Source organism: Rattus norvegicus, chromosome 4 (assembly GCF_021556685.1).
Source record: "Rattus norvegicus strain SHRSP/BbbUtx chromosome 4, alternate assembly SHRSP_T2T, whole genome shotgun sequence".
Lineage (NCBI taxonomy): Eukaryota > Metazoa > Chordata > Mammalia > Rodentia > Muridae > Rattus > Rattus norvegicus.
The window spans coordinates 32,358,964-32,377,496 of record NC_141537.1 but is presented as its reverse complement, the minus strand read 5'-3'; the positions used below and the strand labels follow the sequence as shown (position 1 = coordinate 32,377,496).

The 18,533-nt window shown below is 41.4% G+C and overlaps 1 protein-coding gene across 5 annotated transcripts in view; it reads right to left on the bottom strand.

Annotated features, from left to right (window-relative positions):
• Positions 1 to 18,533, bottom strand: part of Vps50 (VPS50 subunit of EARP/GARPII complex) — a 101,165-nt gene that overhangs the window by 20,575 nt on the left and 62,057 nt on the right. For all 5 annotated transcript variants that reach the window (XM_087657162.1, XM_087657163.1, XM_087657164.1 and 2 more), the window contains 3 exons: positions 17,038 to 17,214; positions 14,066 to 14,184; positions 10,306 to 10,412 (listed from right to left, as the gene is read on the bottom strand). In XM_087657162.1, the coding sequence (XP_087513288.1) occupies positions 10,306 to 10,412; positions 14,066 to 14,184; positions 17,038 to 17,214 (403 nt within the window). The remainder of the gene's footprint in view (positions 1 to 10,305; positions 10,413 to 14,065; positions 14,185 to 17,037; positions 17,215 to 18,533) is intronic.

Here is an 18,533-nt window from a genome sequence, read left to right as displayed (position 1 = left end):
ATAATGTCCTTTCACCCCTATACCTGCTCATTAAACAAATGGGACTGAGTTACTTTCTAGTCACCTAGACAGCTGCACTGGATAGGTACCCCAAATGCCATATCTGAGAATTCCACTGACAAATTCCACTGACAAAAAGCAAGACAGATGGACCAAAGCAGCCTAAATGCCAGTCGGGGAGTCTTCGTAGAGGAGACTGTTGAAAACAGGAGCTAGAACTGGACAGGCAGACTTGGGGAAAGGGTACCCCAAGGAAGCAGTTCCACAGATGTTTTTGGGTGTCTGGCCAGGAAAGCCGAAAGAGAGCTGTTTTTTCATCTCCCTCTAAATGAGCACCCTGCCTGAGGCTCTACATCACAGTAGGAACCAAAATTCTAGCCCAGACTCTAATCAGGTAGCCAGAGTTGGACATGGAAATCCAGATTTTCATTAGAAATAGATTATGTCTATCCCCCAGACTCAGTCTATCTCCTAAATGATTTCAGTGTTACCTCTTCATAAGGGAGATGCAGTAGATTTGATCAGAGTTATTATTGAGGCCTATTAAACTATTTCTCTAGCCTTAACAGAAAGACCCGACATTCCCTAAAAGGTAAGTCCAAGCACTTCGCCAAGGGACCACTAAAGAAAGCAGGCTCACTTCAGCCCATGCTACAAGGATAGGGGGTAGTTAGTCTTTAATGAGATGATGCACTTCTCCCTCCCAGGCTTCTTGCACAAGCCCTAGCATAGTCCAACATGGGGCTCTATGACTGCCTACATTTCTGAACCTTGACTCTAAGAAAGCTAACTTTTCCTTTCCTCTCCTTTCCTTTCCTCTCCTTTCCTTTCCTTTCCTTTCCTTTCCTTTCCTCTCCTCTCCTTCCCTTCCCTTCCCTTCCCTTCCCCTTTCTTTTCTTTTCTTCTCTTCTCTTTTCTTTTCCTTTTGGGTGCTGGCATAATCCTGTGTGTGTTCTTTGGTATTTTGGACATATTTTACCCTTTCTCTAATGTGCCTTTCCACTCCATGTGGCTGTTTGTGTGCAATGTAAATGATCTCCATGTATATGTGATACGTAGTGTTGGTGACAGTGAAGAGTCCCCCCAGGTTGTTGGCAGAAGGGCAAACTAACAGAACCTCTGCAGTTAAATCAAGAATGAGCTTGGAACCAAGCTGATAACCAAGTGTACACTAAATTCAGACAGAGTAAGCACTTGTAAAATTATCTGAAAGCTGCATTTTCACATGAGCAAACTGATTTCTTCCTAGATACCTGTTGTGCCACTGTTTGTTGTATCATATCATGAAAAATGAGACAACAGATGTTCAAAGAGAAGGGTAAGCTGAGTCACACACATATGCACATCTGGATCATGGAGAAGAGCAACAATGGAAGCCACTGCAGTGGACCACACCTAGGGCATCTTCAATGAACCTCATTTAATGTGGAAAGTGGGGAAAGGCAGACTATAGAACACTATGCACAGTGTGAGCTAGTCTTGAAACCAAAGTGAAACAATCAAGAGAAGAAGTGCACACTAGACTTTAAAACACAAACCAAACAAACAAAAAACCAGGAAAAGGCTTCCTCTAAGGAAGGGGATCTGGATTGCAAAGCATTTGCTTAAACTTGGAGGTGTCTTAATAAACATGTATATATATATGTATGTATGTATGTATGTATAAAACAATATATATGTGTGTATGTATATATGTATACATATAACAATATATATGTGTGTGTGTACACACACACACACACACACACACACACACACACACTTATTTACAGCCTCCGTCCTTGTTTTATTTAATGTGATAAAGCATTCAGAACAAAACGCAGTATGACTCCTCTAGCTACTTGAACTGGGTATGGTTAAAAACAACACTTATGTGTGAATGGTAGCTGCAGTATTCTCATTAACTAAGTCCCCACTCCCAACCAGAGTACTATGCCCCCACATCTTGACATCAGTACCTCCCCAGACAATTCTCTGCCACTAAAGCCGCTGATATGACAAAAGCTGTCTCTAATTTAACCTTCAATAAAACCAGACAAACTATTTCAAACAGTCTATTCAAATTACAAAGGGTATTAAGAAAGATAACATGGTTTCTACAAGGCTTAGGATATCTATCACTAAAGACCACAGGGGTAAGGGTTAAGTGGGCTGGAGGGGGAAGAATGAGAAAGGACTGACAGAAAACTACCTTCACATATCTGAAAAGTGACCATGGAAAAACTGGAGGACAAAAGGCATAGACATATGCTTTATCTTTAAGCAAACTAAAGAATCTGATTCAACATAGGAAAAAGATTTTTAGGAATGAGATCCACCTAATGGTAGAGTAAGTAGCCTTGTGATATTATATGCCTTCAGTGACTCTGAGTCATGAAACAGGAGCTTGACAGGCACCACATATTATGGGCACCACTGGAAGGAAATCTTGTTCTGTGGGTATTATACCAGACAACCTCTCGAACTGTCCAAATCTGACTCTGCAAATTCTAAAGACTTATTCATGGCACTTTTCTATTACTTCTGGATTAAAGAAGAAAAGCTAATTATCCTGACAATAATTAGCCACAGAGTAGCTTTTTTTTTTTCCTTTTCTTTTTTTCGGAGCTGGGGACCGAACCCAGGACCTTGCGCTTGCTAGGCAAGCGCTCTACCTCTGAGCTAAATCCCCAAGCCCCACAGAGTAGATTTTTAGAATCTTTTTTTTCCCCCTAGGGCTTAAAAATGTATCTTTTCGACTTCCTGGTTGCTGCCACCGGGGAGAGGTCGAAGGCAGCACGCCACAAGGAAACTTGAGCCACGGGACCACAGGTAAGACCAACTTTTCTGCTGCAAGAGACCTGCCTGGTGAACTCGGGACACACACAGGCAGAATTCCTCTAGGACCAGGCACCTCCTGTGTTTACCGGGAGTCCCACACCCACGGATCCCGGCCCGCAGCAGCTCTCTGCTCCCAAACCCCGAGGGAGAGAGACCTCACCGCTGGATCAGGTGGGCACTCCTGAGGCTGCAGAGTGGAAGAGACCACCAACACTACCCACCCCTGCCCACATCCCTGGCCCAAGAGGAAACTGCATACGGCATCTGGGATCCCCTGGGGGAGGGCCCAGGAGCGGCAGGACCCCTGCGCCTGAGACACCACCGGAACCTGAAGGAACAGACCGGATAAACAGTTCTCTGCACCCAAATCCCGTGGGAGGGAGAGCTAAACCTACAGAGAGGCAGACACGCCTGGGAAACCAGAACAGACTGCACTCTGAACACATCTCGGACGCCAAAGGAAAACACCAAAAGCCATCTGGAACCCTGGTGCACTGAGGCTCCCGGAAAGAGCGGCGCAGAACTTCCTGGTTACTGCCACCTCGGAGAGGTCGTAGGCAGCACCCCACGAGCAAACTTGAACCTCGGGACCACAGGTAAGACCAACTTTTCTGCTGCAAGTGACCTGCCTGGTGAACACCAGACACAGGCCCACAGGAACAGCTGAAGACCTGTAGAGAGGAAAAACTACACGCCCGAAAGCAGAACACTCTGTCCCCATAACTGGCTGAAAGAAAACAGGAAAACAGGTCTACAGCACTCCTGACACACAGGGTTATAGGACAGTCTAGCCACTGTCAGAAATAGCAGAACAAAGTAGCACTAGAGATAATCTGATAGCGAGAGGCAAGCGCAGGAACCCAAGCAACAGAAACCAAGACTACATGGCACCATCCGGGCCCAATTCTCCCACCAAAGCAAACACGCAATATCCAAACACACCAGAAAAGCAAGATCTAGTTTCAAAATCATATTTGATCAAGATGCTGGAGGACTTCAAGAAAGATGTGAAGAACTCCCTTAGAGAACAAGTAGAAGCCTACAGAGAGGAATTGCAAAAATCCCTGAAAGAATTCCAGGAAATCATAATTAAACAAGTAGAAGCCCGTAGAGAGGAGTCACAAAAATCCCTGAAAGAATTTCAGGAAATCATAAATAAACAAGTAGAAGCCCATAGAGAGGAGTCACAAAAATCCCTGAAAGAATTCCAGGAAAACACAATCAAACAGTTGAAGGAATTAAAAATGGAAATAGAAGCAATCAAGAAAGAACACATGGAAACAACCCTGGATATAGAAAACCAAAAGAAGAGACAAGGAGCTGTAGATATGAGCTTCACCAACAGAATACAAGAGATGGAAGAGAGAATCTCAGGAGCAGAAGATTCCATAGAAATCATTGACTCAACTGTCAAAGACAATGTAAAGCGGAAAAAACTACTGGTCCAAAACATACAGGAAATCCAGGACTCAATGAGAAGATCAAACCTAAGGATAATAGGTATAGAAGAGAGTGAAGACGCCCAGCTCAAAGGACCAGTAAATATCTTCAACAAAATCATAGAAGAAAACTTCCCTAACCTAAAAAAAGAGATACCCATAGGCATACAAGAAGCCTACAGAACTCCAAATAGATTGGACCAAAAAAGAAACACCTCCCGTCACATAATAGTCAAAACACAAAACGCACAAAATAAAGAAAGAATATTGAAAGCAGTAAGGGAAAAAGGTCAAGTAACATATAAAGGCAGACCTATCAGAATTACACCAGACTTTTCGCCAGAAACTATGAAAGCCAGAAGATCCTGGACAGATGTCATACAGACACTAAGAGAACACAAATGCCAGCCCAGGTCACTGTATCCTGCAAAACTCTCAATTAACATAGATGGAGAAACCAAGATATTCCATGACAAAACCAAATTTACACAATATCTTTCTACAAATCCAGCACTACAAAGGATAATAAATGGTAAAGCCCAACATAAGGAGGCAAGCTATACCCTAGAAGAAGCAAGAATCTAATCATCTTGGCAACAAAACAAAGAGAAGGAAAGTACACAAACATAACCTCACATCCAAATATGAATATAACAGGAAGCAATAATCACTATTCCTTAATATCTCTCAACATCAATGGCCTCAACTCCCCAATAAAAAGACATAGATTAACAAACTGGATACGCAACGAGGACCCTGTAATCTGCTGCCTACAGGAAACACACCTCAGAGACAAAGACAGACACTACCTCAGAGTGAAAGGCTGGAAAACGTTCCAAGCAAATGGTCAGAAGAAGCAAGCTGGAGTAGCCATTCTAATATCAAATAAAATCAATTTCCAACTAAAATTCATCAAAAAAGATAAGGAAGGACACTTCATATTCATCAAAGGAAAAATCCACCAAGATGAACTCTCAATCCTAAATATCTATGCCCCAAATACAAGGGCACCTACATACGTAAAAGAAACCTTACTAAAGCTCAAAACACACATTGCACCTCCCACAACAATAGTAGGAGACATCAACACCCCACTCTCATCAATGGACAGATCATGGAAACAGAAATTAAACAGAGACGTAGACAGACTAAGAGAAGTCATGAGCCAAATGGACTTAACAGATATTTACAGAACATTCTATCCTAAAGCAAAAGGATATACCTTCTTCTCAGCTCCTCATGGTACTTACTCCAAAATTGACCATAAAATTGGTCAAAAAATGGGCCTCGACAGGTGCAGAAAGATAAAAATAATCCCATGCGTGCTATCAGACTACCACGGCCTAAAACTGGTCTTCAATATCAATAAGGGAAGAATGCCCACATATACGTGGAAATTGAACAGTGCTCTACTCAATGATAACCTGGTCAAGGAAGAAATAAAGAAAGAAATTAAAGACTTTTTAGAATTTAATGAAAATGAAGGTACAACATACCCAAACTTATGGGACACAAAGAAAGCTGTGCTAAGAGGAAAACTCATAGCGCTGAGTGCCTGCAGAAAGAAACAGGAAAGATCATATGTCAGCAACTTGACAGCACACCTAAAATCTCTAGAACAAAAAGAAGCAAATACACTCAGGAGGAGTAGAAGGCAGGATATAATCAAACTCAGAGCTGAAATCAACCAAGTAGAAACAAAAAGGACCATAGAAAGAATCAACAGAACCAAAAGTTGGTTCTTTGAGAAAATCAACAAGATAGATAAACCCTTAGCCAGACTAACTAGAGGAAACAGAGAGTGTATCCAAATTAACAAAATCAGAAACGAAAAGGGAGACATAACTACAGATTCAGAGGAAATTCAAAAAATCATCAGATCTTACTATAAAAGCCTATATTCAACAAAACTTGAAAATCTGGAGGAAATGGATAATTTCCTAGACAGATACCAGGTACCAAAGTTAAATCAGGAACAGATAAACCCTTAAACAACCCCATAACTCCTAACGAAATAGAAGCAGTCATTAAAGGTCTTCCAACCAAAAAGAGCCCAGGTCCAGACGGGTTTAGTGCAGAATTCTATCAGACCTTCATAGAAGACCTCATACCAATATTATCCAAACTATTCCACAAAATTGAAACAGATGGAGCACTACCGAATTCCTTCTACGAAGCCACAATTACTCTTATACCTAAACCACACAAAGACACAACAAAGAAAGAGAACTTCAGACCAATTTCCCTTATGAATATCGACGCAAAAATACTCAATAAAATTCTGGCAAACAAAATCCAAGAGCACATCAAAACAATCATCCACCATGATCAAGTAGGCTTCATCCCAGGCATGCAGGGATGGTTTAATATACGGAAAACCATCAACGTGACCCATTATATAAACAAAATGAAAGAACAAAACCACATGATCATTTCATTAGATGCTGAGAAAGCATTTGACAAAATTCAACACACCTTCATGATAAAAGTCCTGGAAAGAATAGGAATTCAAGGCCCATACCTAAACATAGTAAAAGCCATATACAGCAAACCAGTTGCTAACATTAAACTAAATGGAGAGAAACTTGAAGCAATCCCACTAAAATCAGGGACTAGACAAGGCTGCCCACTCTCTCCCTACTTATTCAATACAGTTCTTGAAGTTCTAGCCAGAGCAATCAGACAACAAAAGGAGGTCAAGGGGATACAGATCGGAAAAGAAGAAGTCAAAATATCACTCTGTGCAGATGATATGATAGTATATTTAAGTGATCCCAAAAGTTCCACCAGAGAACTACTAAAGCTCATAAACAACTTCAGCAAAGTGGCTGGGTATAAAATTAACTCAAATAAATCAGTAGCCTTCCTCTACACAAAAGAGAAACAAGCCGAGAAAGAAATTGGGGAAACGACACCCTTCATAATAGACCCAAATAATATAAAGTACCTCGGTGTGACTTTAACCAAGCAAGTAAAAGATTTGTACAATAAGAACTTCAAGACTCTGAAGAAAGAAATTGAAGAAGACCTCAGAAGATGGAAAGATCTCCCATGCTCATGGATTGGCAGGAGTAATAGAGTAAAAATGGCCATTTTACCAAAAGCGATCTACAGATTCAATGCAATCCCCATCAAAATACCAATCCAATTCTTCAAAGAGTTAGACAGAACAATTTGCAAATTCATCTGGAATAACAAAAAACCCAGGATAGCTAAAACTATCCTCAACAATAAAAGGACTTCAGGGGGAATCACTATCCCTGAACTCAAGCAGTATTACAGAGCAATAGTGATAAAAACTGCATGGTATTGGTACAGAGACAGACAGATAGACCAATGGAACAGAATTGAAGACCCAAAAGTGAACCCACACACTTATGGTCACTTGATTTTTGACAAAGGAGCCAAAACCATCCAATGGAAAAAAGATAGCATTGTCAGCAAATGGTGCTGGTTCAACTGAAAGTCAACATGTAGAAGAATGCAGATCGATCCAGGCTTATCACCCTGTACAAAGCTTAAGTCCAAGTGGATCAAGGACCTCCACATCAAACCAGATACACTCAAACTATTAGAAGAAAAACTAGGGAAGCATCTGGAACACATGGGCACTGGAAAAAATTTCCTGAACAAAACACCAATGGCTTATCCTCTAAGATCAAGAATAGACAAATGGGATCTCATAAAACTGCAAATCTTCTGTAAGGCAAAGGACACTGTGGTTAGGACAAAATGGCAACCAACAGATTGGGAAAAGATCTTTACCAATCCTACAACAGATAGAGGCCTTATATCCAAAATATACAAAGAACTCAAGAAGTTAGACCGCAGGGAGACAAATAACCCTATTAAAAAATGGGGTTCAGAGCTAAACAAAGAATTCACAGCTGAGGAATGCCGAATGGCTGAGAAACACCTAAAGAAATGTTCAACATCTTTAGTCATAAGGGAAATGCAAATCAAAACAACACTGAGATTTCACCTCACACCAGTGAGAATGGCTAAGATCAAAAACTCAGGTGACAGCAGATGCTTGCGAGGATGCGGAGAAAGAGGAACACTCCTCCATTGTTGGTGGGATTGCAGACTGGTACAACCATTCTGGAAATCAGTCTGGAGGTTCCTCAGAAAATTGGACATTGAACTGCCTGAGTATCCAGCTATACCTCTCTTGGGCATATACCCAAAAGATGCCCCAACATATAAAAAAGACATGTGCTCTACTATGTTCATCGCAGCCTTATTTATAATAGCCAGAAGCTGGAAAGAACCCAGATGCCCTTCAACAGAGGAATGGATACAGAAAATGTGGTACATCTACACAATGGAATATTACTCAGCTATCAAAAACAACGAGTTTATGAAATTCGTAGGCAAATGGTTGGAACTGGAAAATATCATCCTGAGTGAGCTAACCCAATCACAGAAAGACATACATGGTATGCACTCATTGATAAGTGGCTATTAGCCCAAATGCTTGAATTACCCTAGATCCCTAGAACAAACGAAACTCAAGACAGATGATCAAAATGTGAATGCTTCACTCCTTCTTTAAAAAGGGAACAAGAATACCCTTGGCAGGGAATAGAGAGGCAAAGATTAAAACAGACACAGAAGGAACACCCATTCAGAGCCTGCCCCACATGTGGCCCATGCATATACAGCCACCCAATTAGACAAGATGGATGAAGCAAAGAAGTGCAGGCCAACAGGAGCCGGATGTAGATCTCTCCGGAGACACAGCCAGAATACAGCAAATACAGAGGCGAATGCCAGCAGCAAACCACTGAACTGAGAATAGGACCCCCGTTGAAAGAATCAGAGAAAGAACTGGAAGAGCTTGAAGGGGCTCGAGACCCCATATGTACAACAATGCCAAGCAACCAGAGCTTCCAGGGACTAAGCCACTACCTAAAGACTATACATGGACTGACCCTGGACTCTGACCTCATAGGTAGCAATGAATATCCTAGTAAGAGCACCAGTGGAAGGGGAAGCCCTGGGTCCTGCTAAGACTGAACCCCCAGTGAACTAGATTGTTGGTGGGAGGGCGGCAAGGGGGGGAGGATGGGGAGGGGAATACCCATAAAGAAGGGGAGGGGGGAGGGGGATGTTTGCCCGGAAACCGGGAAAGGGAATAACACTCGAAATGTATATAAGAAATACTCAAGTTAATAAAAAAAAAAATGTATCTTTTCTTCTCAGCTCAATATGACTTGCATATTTTTCTCTAAAGCAGGTGGACTAAAGCATTTTGTACATTTTATCATATTCATTAATGATATTTAGAAATTATCTTAAATAGCATAGATCTATTTCATCTGATCTGAGTTTACTCAAACAAGGCAGTAGATAAAAGGAATCTTAACAAATAGAACCAGAGATCTATTCAAGTGCTAAAATCCCTGACTGGTTTAGACAGCACTGAGAGAAACTCTCACACTTACCTGTCAAATGTATGGTCCTATTTGTGAAATATAAAGTCTGAGAGAATCCAAGATGTTGAAATACCCACATTAGAAACTGACATGCCCCTGGAGCTGTATGTCTAGGATGGCATTTGTCACCGGTGGCCTTTGGTGACATCAACTAAAAGTCTCATCTGTAATGAGACACTTCCTACAATGGGAGCATTTCCTCTGTAAAACCCTCATGTCTTAGAAGAGCAGACAATCACTGTTCACTCTGCTTATCTGACAGGAAGGCTGGGAAGCTCTATAAGGCAATTAAACTGAGAAATTGGCACTATCATCCTTATACACCAACGTCTCGCTCAGTCACCTGGAATGCTTCAGAAAAATCAGAAGACACCATACCATACTAAGTAGTTAAGTGAAAAAGTGAGACCAACATTGCCATCTGTATACTACTGTTCGCAGCATTACAAGATGAGAAGCACTGGTGTGTAAGAGTCTTAAATCCTTCACTCCAGTGAACATGAAGTAACCATGCAAAGGAATTTAAGTAAAAACAATTTGGTAACTAATTTACCAAACTCATGTAACTGACATGATAGTCAAAAAACTAGAAAGGCACGGCTACTCACCAACAAGCCTTATGACATTCAAGGTTGTGTTTGTTAAGATGGGTGCATTCACTTTATTTAGACTGTAATCCGATTTCTTCCTGCTCTTCAGTGTCTCTCGTGAAACACTGCACAGGGAAAACAATGGAGAAGCGCCATTAGACTGCAGTCGACTTCCCAGTACAACACTCAGATTATCATCTAGCTCCAACTCACAGGTTATTCCTGAAGTCCTATGCATAAGTGAACTCAGAGCAAGAGAGAGGAGAAAGAAGAGAGAAAGGAAGTTCTAGAAATGTATTTCTTTCTTTGTTGGCATTCTGAATGCATCACCTGGAGTTCTTGTTATCATTTCTATCTGTTGTCATTCTCTTCCGATTATGTCTGTGTTTTCGGATATCACTCAGTATTTACTGCCCTCCTCTTTAAGTTCCTTCAGTTGCTAGGTTTTTAACACTCGGGATTCTCTGAGGAAGTATGTGCTCTTTCAAGTTCTGAGCCCTGGGGTTCGTTCAGATTATTCCAACTGGAGAACATCCCTACAGGACTAGTGCATTGCATATTGCTGGTGTTTTTGTGATGTTCCCTGGGCAGATAAGCTGCTTTTATTATTTGTCTAAGGTGAGAGGCTGAGCCAATGCAGGAGTTCTGCACCAGGCCAGGTACGGCAACCAGTGTATAATCTGTAACACTTGTGAAAAAAATGTTTTCCTACGGAAGGTATACACGTAGGCGTAAATTATCAAATCTACAGATTCCAGCAAGAAAAAAGAAAACCCTCTATGGAATTGGGGTTAAAAGAAGATATAATGACTGGGTATGGAGTGAACAAGTAACATTGATTCAAAGGAAAAGCAGAACTTAATGGAAGACCATCCTATTTTGTTCAAAAACTGGTTGTAGGATGATATCGTAATTCTCAAAAAATTAGAAAAATAATTTACAAAGGGTACGGAAAAAGGGGATCTACTACATAACAGGAAGATAAAACAGTCTACTGAGAGATGAACAGAACTTCACCATTCAGCCACATACAATACAGAGGCAGAGGAAAATGCCAGAAGAGAGCCAAGCACAGACTAGGTCAACAAAAGCATCAGGCCTGAGGGGCACAGGGGTTTCTAAAGCAAAGGTGAATCAATCACAACTTATCCAGAAAAACACCATGGCACTGAGTTAAACTTATATCTAAAACAAATAATCTAAATTGATAACTAAGAACAGTTTGAAAGGTGAGAAAGTTTGGAGTCAAGAAGCTAAAGTAACTAGCAAATTGGGATATACATTCATAAAGAACGGACACTACCTTACATGTCCACTTCAGTTAAAACAGAGCTTTCCTTTAGATAAAGTATTTCCTTAACATATCCGATGAATAAATTCAAGAACATCATCCTCCTTAGTTCAAAGACGGGTTGTAGGATCATGTCATTACCTATACAGGTGAAGGCAGGTATAGGACAGAAAAAGGCCTGTCATTGGATGAGAAGGAAGGATGGGCAGGAGAAAAGTTTCAGAGAGGGGCAGAGAAGGGAGCAAGGGTGAGAAGAAGAGAAGTTGAGAGAACGTGGTGGCAGATGTTAAGATTCCTCTCTGCACATAGTTACAGGTTATGTATATTCTTAAGGGATGGATGTGAACAGGACTTTGTATGTCTAGGTGGGCAGTTATATCTTATCAATTGGATCAGAGGTTATCGTGTTGTGTGTTCTTTCATGTGGTGATTTAATTAAATTCAAGAGTGAGTAGTGGCTGGAGACACTGGGCCACTACGGAATTGGGATGTATATGTCTTGCATGGTGGTAAGCTGCTTTGGGAACTAAACAGGTAGAGAGATTGTTGCCAGGCTCAGAGAGAAGCCATCGGCAGTGTGACAAGGGATGGAGCAGAGTTGGATGTGTTATTACCCAACAGATGCCATGAGGCACTGAGGCGCCTGCTCTAGTGTGGGGTAAAGAAAGTCCTTCTTTATTACAGCAACAACTGGTTAATATCTTACACATGGAAAACCCAACAAAATCAAACCTTCCCAGTCAAAATAATTACAACTATATGGACTGATCACTATTAGGGAGAGAATTAACTAAGTGTAAAATATACTTAAATCTAGCATTTACATACGTATGTGAGTATGTGTATGTATGAACTAAAAAGTGTCTGAAATGAATTTAATTCAACCTAAAAATCAGGCCCATTGAACTGGATAAAGGTGACAAAAATTCTTAAGAAAATCATAGTTTTGAAGAGCTTATCATAAAACAAAACTTGATTACTAGCAGGAAACTTTAATAGACAAATCACCCACACACTCCAAAAGGCTGGAAAATTAGATGAGACGCTGTATTTACCAGATCAATACAAAAATGACTGAACGCTCTTTAATAGGGCTCAATATTTGCATGAGATGATAAGGTAACTTTTAAGATTTGAAAAAAGGCAGGGCAATTATGGCACACTCCTGTGACCCTAGAACTGAGGGGCAGAGGTAGGCAGATCTCTTGAGTTTGAGGCCAGCCTGGTCTACAGAATAAGTTCCAAGGCAGTGAAGGCTATACAGAGAATCCCTATCTCAGAGCCCACCCCCACTCACAAAAATGACAAACTGGAAAAGAGATTAGCTTGTAATCGTAGTTTTTTAAATTCTCTTAATTAGATTTCTTTTTTAGGGTTGGGGGTTGGGGTGGAAGTGGCATGAGGGCCAAGGTACATATGTGGAGGTCAGAGGACAACTGATAGGAACTGGTTCTTTTCTACCAGGTGGAATCTGGGCTCAGACTCAGGCCATCATGCCTGGGGACTAGTCTTTACTCACTCACTAAGCCATCTCACCGGTTCGTGTTACTATTAGTTTTATAAAGAAATGAGAAGACAAATGGAAAAAACCTTATAAAATCCCGCGGCTAGATGAAGAGCTATAGGCAATTAATGGCTGCTAAGGGAGGGAAGTTAGTGTATTATTGTCAGACAAGCCCGCGACAGGCAATCTAATCCCAAGTGGTCAGCTCTAAACCCGTATATCAATGATCAACTTTAAATGGACCAAGGAGGGAGGGAGGGTGTGTGTGTGTGTGTGTGTGTGTGTGTGTGTGTGTGTGTGTGTGTGTGTGTGTGTGTAATGATAAAGAAGAGGTCATGAATTTGAGAGGCAGTGGAGAGGGACATTAGAAGAGGTGGAGAGGAAAGAAGTTGAGCAGAAATGATGTAAATTCAGTACTCATTTATGAAATTCTCAATAAAAATTTTTAGAATCTTGCTACGAAAAACAATGTCAATGATAAATATGCACAAGAATGTCATAATGAAAGTTATTATTCTATGCACAGAATATATGCGAAAAAGAGAGTAGTCCCTTGGTATACATCAAGGAAAGTGTTTTATGGGACAGAAGATCCACAAAACCACTGACTGAATGGGCAAATTTCAGAATAATTTTTATAATGTCAAATATTCTGTGTAAGTTGAAAGAAAAGGCATATTTAAACCAGCTTAGGTGAGGAGAATCAATTAATATTTCTGTTACAGTAACAGTCAAATTCCATCCAATTAATTGATCTGTGAACACCAAGTGAGGCTGTGCTTAACTCGAGTTTCTTTCATGTAAGTGTTTTACTATTTTTCCTGAAGGTTCAGTTATGGAAAAAACCTACATGCTCAAGTTTTTCAGAAATCATTTTTGTAACATACATTAACTGCTGCCATATTTTAACTTTTGAATTTAAATTTGTTCTCTCTTGACCTTCAAAGGAGCCTAAACCCCACCCTGACCAGAGCAGTAGTCACCTCTTTACGGGCACATCGCCGGTTTGCTCATCTACATAATCGCGCTTCAGCTCCTCAGGAACGTCGCTGTCGCTGTCATAGTCCTGATAGGCACTCTTCTCTTGCTCATCAGATTCGTACTGAGGAAAACATGGTGGGATATGCAACACGGGGCATACAGGGTCGCAACACAAAAATGATGTGATTTTTAATAAATGGCTAAAGGAAAATTCTTAATTTAGTTTGAATTTTATCACAAAGTAGTAAACTCTCCTTCCATTTTCTTTTTCATCCTACTTTAACTTGACCAAAAGAAATAAAAAATATCATTTGTGTGTCATGTATTTGTAAATGAAAATGTAAATCAAATACTCATAACCACAACTAATACCTCACTGGACCTCAAAGAAGGAACAGTGCATTTTAGACTTACAAAGATCTTTTAGTGCTGTTGTAATGTTTACTTTCAAGCTGCTAACTCTTTACCACTGAAGCTGGGGATTCAATTCTATCCCAGAACTATACTTTAGCTCAAAAGTACACTCAGCACAGGGAGGCCTCCGGGAAGGCTCGCTGCTAGGATGCGGCTTCCTTGCCGTACAGCACAGTGGATGGGTGCCAGCAAACACAGGCGAAGTGAAGCAGGGGAAGAGTGGGCGCAGCACTGCCGTTCTCATTCTATCAGACTCGCTGGAACTGAGTACTGACTAGCACTTTGCAATTCTGACCACAGACTGCACAGTTCTCAGTAATTATATCTCCCGAGTTCTAAAAACTTAGGATTTACAGCTTAACCAAATATGGAGTTAAATCAAGTCCATCCACAGCTGAGGAGACCAATGTGATACAAATGGGAAGAAGTCTGTGCCCCGAAGCCAACTACTGTTTGGTAGTTTATTACTGGGGTACAGCATCAGGCCTTACTCAGATATATACCCAGATCTTCAAGGACTTACACTGTATCTGCAAAGATTAGATTCTGCACGAATAATTAGAAAAATATTGTGGCCTTTCCCTGTATTTAAACATTTAGACAAGAAATTCTTCTCAGGAGGCAGAGGCAGGTAGGTCTCTGAGTCTGAGACCAGCTTAGTCGACACAGTGAGTCCAAGCTCAGTCAGGACCACAGAGGAAACCCTGTTTCAAAACTCTGCCCAAAATAGGTTTCAAAACTAAAACAGAAAAAGAAAAGAAATAGGTGTTCTTACACCTAAACAATGCTTGTTTGGTTTCATCAAGTCTACAGTGGGTTCATCTAGATATTATAGAGAACAAATGGGCATACCAAGTAATATCCTGGATCAAAGGATGATTTTGAAAGCAGGCACTGCTCTCTATTGCAAATATGGACAGACCAGAGTGCACACATGTAACTTGTCAAGAACCACACAGCTAATAAACTGAAGGAACGCTATTGCATTGAAATTCTACCTACTAAGCAATACCTATATTTAATATTTTAAGCTGCTCAAAGAATTGTTAAAAGATCCCAGTTCTCTAAATTCCCCTTTCTAAACTCCTTGTCAGGCAACAAGGCAATAACTGTGTGGTTGTTAGAACAGGAATGGCCCCATAAGCTCATGTATTTAAATACTTTGTCATCAGGAGTGGCACCACTTGGGAGGGGTAGGAAGTGTAAATAAACGTACTGGACAAAATGCACTAGGGATGGGCTTAAGCTCAAGCCACGCCCACCGTCTGTGTCTGTCTCTGTCTCTCTCCTGTCTGAGAATCTGGAGGTAGAACTCTCAGCAACCTCCCCAGCACCATGTCTACCTTCCCGCCACCAAGCTCCTCACCAAGACAATGGACTAAACCTCTAAAACCGCAATCCAGCCCCAATCAAACACTTGGCTCTACAAGAGCTGCCGGCCAGGATGTCTCTTCACAGCCACAGAACACTGACTCTCAGATGAAAGGACAGAGAATAAAGTACTGACTCGGTTACCCAGGAGCGCAGTAATGACAAAAGCAGGGGTGCACGACTCCCTCAGCCATCTGTTAGCCACCAGAATATCCCAAGGGAATATCCCACTAACAGGTAAATACACTGTAAAGAATATTACACAAACAGGGACAAATTTGTAGTTCGGGGACAGCACTGTGAGTAAGCACACTGCAGAGTCATTCTCCCACAATATATTCTGTATACCACACCAAGAACGCTAGTCAACAGGCAAGCAATCCAGCAAATTACCAATTCACTTCAGAACACCTTTTTTTTCCCGTTTTCTTTCTTTTTTTTCCCCATCTTTATTAAATTGGGTATTTCTTATTTACATTTCAAATGTTATTCCCTTTCCCGGTTTCCAGACCAACATCCCCCTAACCCTTTCCCCTCCCCTTCTATATGGCTGTTCTCCTCCCCATCCTCCTCCCCTTAATACCCTCCCCACAACAATCACTTCACTGGGGGTTCAGTCTTGGCAGGACCCAGGGCTTCCCCTTCCACTGGTGCTCTTACTAGGCTATTCATTGCTACATATGAGGTCAGAGTCCAGGGTCAGTCCATGTGTAGTCTTTGGGTAGTGGCTTAGTCCCTGGAAGCTCTGGTTGCTTGGCATTGTTGTTCGTATGGGGTCTCAAGACCCTTCAAGCTCTTCCAGTCCTTTCTAAGATTCCTTCAACTGGGGTCCCATTCTCAGATAAGTGGTTTGCTGCTGGCATTCACCTATGTATTTGCCGTATTCTGGCTGTGTCTCTCAGGAGAGATCTACATCCGGTTCCTGTCAGCCTGCACTTCTTTGCTTCATCCATCTTATCTAGTTTGGTGACTGTATATGTATGGGCCACATGTGGGGCAGGCTCTGAATGGGTGTTCCTTCTGCCTCTGTTCTAAACTTTGCCTCCCTATTCCCTGCCAAGGGTATTCTTGTTCCCCTTTTAAAGAAGGAGTGAAGCATTCGCATTTTGGTCATCCTTCTTGAGTTTCAGAACACTTTTAAAAAGAAAACTCACTCTGTTTTACAAAGCATATTAAAAATATCACATACCCCATTAGAGGCTAAGACATCTTCTGTTTCTTCGTCTTTGTGGTCAGCTTGAATTTCAAATGGATTCCCACCACTGCAGTACTGCTCAAACAAAGTCACAGGTTTGGAAGAAGTTGCCGATGGCTGCTTACTAGGTGAAACTGATGGGGATCGAGACTGTTCCAGGAATTTAAACTCCTATATATCAGAAAGGACCAAAGGGCTGTTAGAAAGGTAACAAAACCTGAGCCCACAAACATATCCATTAAATGTAAATGTAGAAGTGGGAGGGGAGCGTGATCTTCACCATTCAAGACCTTTATACCTTGCAAGTTCTCTGAGATCATCTCGGAAAGGCAGCTTTTCTAAAAGACAACTCAATCAATAGTATCACTAAGTCAAAGCTGCCTCCTCAAACAGCTCAGCCTTCCCTGAAGGAAAGGCCGAGCAGGAGGGACCATGGGATGGCACTTGTAACCCACCATAGCCTTTCACAAGAGCAACGGCTGAGACACTGCTGCGTCACGCTTGGACCATGCAGAGCGTTCTTACACGGAAAGTATCAAGTGCCAATCTATCCTTATTATGTCAGTGCCTGTAACCTGATAGAGCAACTAAAATTCATTTTGGTCAGATGTGTCTTCTGCTCCTAGACTGGTGTATTCACACTATTACGAAATGCCACTCGCCTTCTCTTTGCTTAAACTTCCTCATCTTTAAAAGGGGAGAAACCATCTAGATTGAAGAAATAAAAGTGATAAAGCTAAAGGGACCCATCCCTGATCCAAATTCCACGTTACAGAAACGAGGCAAGTGCAGCAGTCTGGAGAGACCAAGTGCCAAGCTCAAGGAGCAGTTTATTGGAGAAAAGAATCAAATGATCCCTGACATTTGCTTACAGCACAAAACTTCTGACTTGACAACTGTGATGGTTTGCACATGCTTGGAAGGTGTGGCCTTGTTGGAGGAAGTGTGTCACTGTGGGGTGGGCTTGGAGGCCCTCCTCCTAGCTGGCTGAGGAGGCTCAGTCTGTTCCTGGCTTCCTTTGGGTGAAGATGTAGAACTCAGCTCCTCCTGCACCATGCCTGCCTGGATGCTGTCATGTTCCCGTCTTGATGACAATGGACTGAACCTCTGAACCTGTAAGCCAGCCTCAATTAAATGCTGTTCTTTATAAAACTTACTTGGTCATGGTGTCTGTGCACAGCAGTAAGACTGTAACTAAGACAACAACTTACCACAAAAAATAAGTATATTTTAAGCTATCAAAAGTGATCCCAGGTTTACACTCAGAATTAGTCTTAGAAGGTCCAAGGGCAGTGTCTCACATCTCTACCAAGTACACTAACGTCTTTACCATTATACTGTGTCTCAGACTCGGTTTGTTCTCTTTACAAATTTCAACTACATCTTAAATAACATCTAAGGCGATGCCTGAAACTCGTGACATTATTTTTACAAATCTAAACAAGTGTTCAATATAGCAACATGATTTTTTTCTCATGAGAATACATGTG